This window comes from Botryllus schlosseri, chromosome 10, assembly GCF_051294905.1.
Source record: "Botryllus schlosseri isolate E-star chromosome 10, Bs_hap1, whole genome shotgun sequence".
Taxonomy (NCBI): Eukaryota; Metazoa; Chordata; class Ascidiacea; order Stolidobranchia; family Styelidae; genus Botryllus; species Botryllus schlosseri.
In genome coordinates this window covers 12,534,495-12,538,866 of record NC_137245.1, presented here as the reverse complement: position 1 = coordinate 12,538,866, position 4,372 = coordinate 12,534,495, and the positions used below count along the sequence as shown (strand labels likewise).

Below are 4,372 nucleotides of genomic sequence, written 5' to 3'. Positions count from 1 at the left end.
GATAGTTGGACATGGTGTCGGACCTAGAATTATTTTAATTTACTTTCAAATCAACCTTTATGATCATTGGCGTATATTAAAACCATATTCGTCCTCGGGAAACTGTCCGGGGTATTGCTAAATGAACTTTGAAAATGGTACATAGACGCGGCTGATAATCGCAATTTATGCGTATTGATAGGCCCACTTCAAAGTGATAGTTGGACATGGTGTCGGACCTAGAATTGTTCTAATTTACTTTTATATGAACGTTTATGATCATTCGTGTATATTAAAATCAGATTGGTCCTCGGGAAACTGTCCGGGGTTTTGCTAATGAACTTTGAAAATGGTACATAGGGGCGGCTGATAATCGCAATTTAGGCCTATTGATTTCTTTATCTATGTGGATGTGATTTCTGTTGACTTAAAACGACAGTGCTAGTTTACTCAGCTATATCTTAGTCGAGAAACTACTTATAGTAGTCCTACTATTCTAGATTTATCACATTTTGTATATTTATGTTCATGGTGAATCATTTTTTATTTCCGTTTATATGAAAATCGTGCTACGATGATAGCAGTGCGAAATCTCGGATTTAGGAGGAAGCTGTGTTGGTGTCTATAACTATGAAGAAATGGCAGTAGATTTGAAATGCCCGGTGGTCATCTGCGGTATGGAACTTTCTTCAACATCAGATATCTTTTGTCACCTGAAAAGCCATATTGGAAGCGGATTATTCGTCAAGTGTCCTTATCTGTACTGTTCCAAGAGGTATTACGTGATATCATCATTTTCCAGTCATGTTAGCCGATATCATACCGTTTCGGATCAGACCAATGTGATTCAGTCAACTAACCATAATTCTGCTAGTACAAGCCAGAGTTCAATCGCCCAGGATCTCTTATCTGCTGCCGATGAAACGAGCGACAACGCTCAGGAAGAGAAATTTAGGAATGATAACCCGAGCATTATGTTTGCAATGAGGATGGAGTACAAAAACCTCATTCCTTCAACTACAGTACAAGACATCATGGCTGAGCTGCGTAAGCTATTAGCTTCCCATTGTAACGAGATTGTAAAACAGGTTAAAGCCTCAATCATGGAGCAAGAAAATACTGAGCTTACCAGTACATCTCACTGAGCGCTGACCAGAAATGTCTTATCGAAGAAAGCATAAAGGCAGTTCCAGACAGAGAGAAAGTGAGAATGCTAATGTAAACTACATACCGTATCCATTCCAAAGAAAGACAATCAATCAACCTGCTGCAGTATCAACAATCTGAGAAATGTGGCCCTTTCTCTTTGAAGTTGAGTTCATGTTTCAACATTATGGTATTCTCACTGGGACAGGAAATTCCAAGCAATTCTTAATTCGCAAGATGGACAATAACTGGCCTCGCATTCAAAAGTAAGCAAGATTTTTTTTGTAATCCCATAAATAGGCTACACACTATAGGGCTGTTCAAAAAATGAAATTCCTCCAGATTTCACTGGCTACTTGATAGAATTGTTGGGTTGGTTAAAAAAATGCTTCACACCATTTTTGTATCAATTCAAACCGGTAGAAGCGTGATTCTTGTAGTAGAAAGTTTTGAAATTATCATTAAAAAATAAAAAAATTTCTGTCCACCCCATAAATCTGTTAGGCTGTCAGTAGAGATGATGCATACTCAATTTGGCTCAATTCCAACCACTAGAAGCGAAGTTACTGCAGTAGAAAAATTTATAATTCCATGATTTTATAACAAATAATTAAAGAGTTGGTCATCGTAAATACTATTTTATTCAAATCCAAATTTTTCTACTGCAATAACTTCGCTTCTATACACACTACACTAACATATTTCAAAGACAATTACATCAACGAGATACCTGTTATCTTTGCTCTCATTTTAAATAAATGTTAATTGTACTCTTCACAGGACATTAAAAATATGACGGCGCAGGAAGTACAGAAACACTGTCAAGACTTTCAACTATATCGGAGATAACGAAATCAGAATCATATGCTTCCTCTCTTGGCATCCTCGAGCTGATCTGTGCGTTCTTTGACGAACCAGCCTCTCAATTGTTCAAAAGAATGGTTAGTATTATATTAGCCCCAAAACCTATTTTGACATTTTGTGAATGTTTCCAATGTAGTTCTGTTCTATTGTTGGTAATAACTTTGTTTAATAATCTTGTTGTTGCCTGTCCTCCGGTAAAGATTTTCATTACACAAAAATGATATTGGAATCATCGCTCACACATGCATATCTGTTTTCAGGAAATTGCTCAAGATTTAATGGCAGATGCGCCGAACCACCCATTCTTGATTACAATCGGTAAGTATTTATGTACATAAAGTATGGGTCACGTTCACACTGATGACTAACTGACTGTTACTGAATTTATTGCAAGTATAAAGTCATCGTGCGAATCTCATAGACTTAGGTCGGGCATAATGATTTGAGCCTCAAATTGAATTAGGTATTAAATCATTTCATGTTGAAACCAGTTTGTAGTGTAAAAATGATTGCCCACCCCTGCTATTGTCAGTAAGTGACATGCACAGAATAGCGGCATAAGTCTCGATTATGAAAAATGTGTCCGGTTTTGTATTGCACAAGTCGGTTGTTTTTTGTTTTCTCTGGAAATTTGTTACCTCCGCGGGTGTGCTTGGTGAGCTTGGTGTAGAGATAGGGAGTGCGAGCAAGTTGGTACCACTGATAAGACAGTCAACAGGTACTCACTATCCTGTCAATAGTTATGCCGTAGTTGTGAAAATGAAAAACTTCCCATAACTACTTTACAAAATCTGAACACTTGAAAGTTAGTAGTTCTGCCCATCACTGTTTCGTACAAGTGGAAGTAGTCAAATGCCACAACCACTAGAATATAAGTAGCTCAAGTAGGCAACATTGGCAAACCTACTTGAGTATGCCAAAATAATAGATATAGATATACTTGATTACTGACCAGCGCCTCTGGTTGTCTGCACAGTCTCTATTTCATAACCTAGCCAATGGCGTTAAATGTGCTGCATACTAACAATGCATTTTTGTGTTAGTCATGGATCCTGAGAAGATAATTAACCTTATATTGATGCCTGGCTCTTCTGAAGTGCCTACTAGCACCACACTCGAGTGGTTGGATTTTTACGCTTCTTCTACTCGTAATTGAGTATAAATTTATGACAGTAGCCATACATCTAGTTGAGTAGCAGCGCTGACTATTTTACAACTTTTGTTTATTTTCAGGCTCATCGAACTATACAATGTGAAAGAGTTTGTGGTAACTGCCGAAAGATCAATGATATTCACCACGGACTCCTTCTACGTTGCTTTGGCGTATCTGTTCGTCACTTTCTATGTTTTCAACCTGGAATACCCGAGCGAACTGACAGCCACGTTGGAGTTTATGTAAAGGTAAGCTGAGTGAGAGTTAGACTATCAAATGTCAACCCGTAATGGCAATGACTGATTATGTTTCTTCGCTCGGCTCAGCTGATTGCGTTCACTGCTGGGCAGTGCAAAGGCACCTTTATTGGTGATCTCACAGCTGGCAACTGGGGCGCAAAATATTAATGAATCCGGTCCTAATGAAAAGCTAGTGTAACGGTGATTTCTAAAATAGAAATTAAAATACGGTATGGGCACTAGAAATGCCTTAAAATCGCCCTGAAAAATCTGACATCTGCATTATTTTAAACAATCAGAGCTCTGCAACACATTGACAATAACAATTAACTATTGTGGTGCTCTGCTTGCTTGTAACAATCACAATTTAACACGAAAATGTTAACATATGGGGTACTGGTAGCCCATAGTGAATAGGCTACAGAACTTTGTTAATACAGCAATATAGTTTTGTCTGAAGCAAATTCGCTCTTGTTGATGGCCAGCCCCCAGTTATGTTATAAGATATAATTCATGTATTACAGAGTCTTCCGACGATTTCCGACGTAGGCGCGAAGTGTTCAAGAAAGAGAAAGACACTTAGAGTTCATCCAAAGGTGATGAGACTCACCAACCTCCTGCGGGAAACGGAATAGAACATGAAAATAAATGCTTTCATGCTGCAACATTTGATTCAATTATTTCCATGGAGTTGTGCGTATTACCAGGGCGCGAAGTGTTAGAAAACCGCCATGCATATAGCATTAAGTCAATCAATACATTGATTGACACTAGACAGGGCTGTGAATTCAGTGCTAGCTTTACTAGTAATTTACTAGAAAGAGTAAAAATATTACTAATTTTTAGCATCAAGGTTACAAGAGTGAGTAGAATTGCTGCTTATCCTGAGTCAGAAAATTTACTAAAATTATAGTAAAAAAATTACTAATTTTTAGTATTTAACGTTACCAGGGTAAGTAAAACTGCTGCCTCGCAATTAGGAGTAAATTTA

The 4,372-nt window shown here is 37.7% G+C and overlaps 1 protein-coding gene across 1 annotated transcript; it reads left to right on the top strand.

Moving 5' to 3' along the window:
* Positions 1 to 354: 354 nt before the first annotated feature.
* Positions 355 to 4,040, top strand: LOC145448726 (uncharacterized). The gene is made up of 4 exons (XM_080327187.1): positions 355 to 1,119; positions 2,250 to 2,307; positions 3,223 to 3,390; positions 3,906 to 4,040. Exons 1-3 carry the CDS (start codon positions 618 to 620, stop codon positions 3,386 to 3,388), a joined length of 726 nt encoding a protein of 241 aa, XP_080183313.1. The 5' UTR covers positions 355 to 617; the 3' UTR covers positions 3,389 to 3,390; positions 3,906 to 4,040.
* Positions 4,041 to 4,372: the final 332 nt, after the last annotated feature.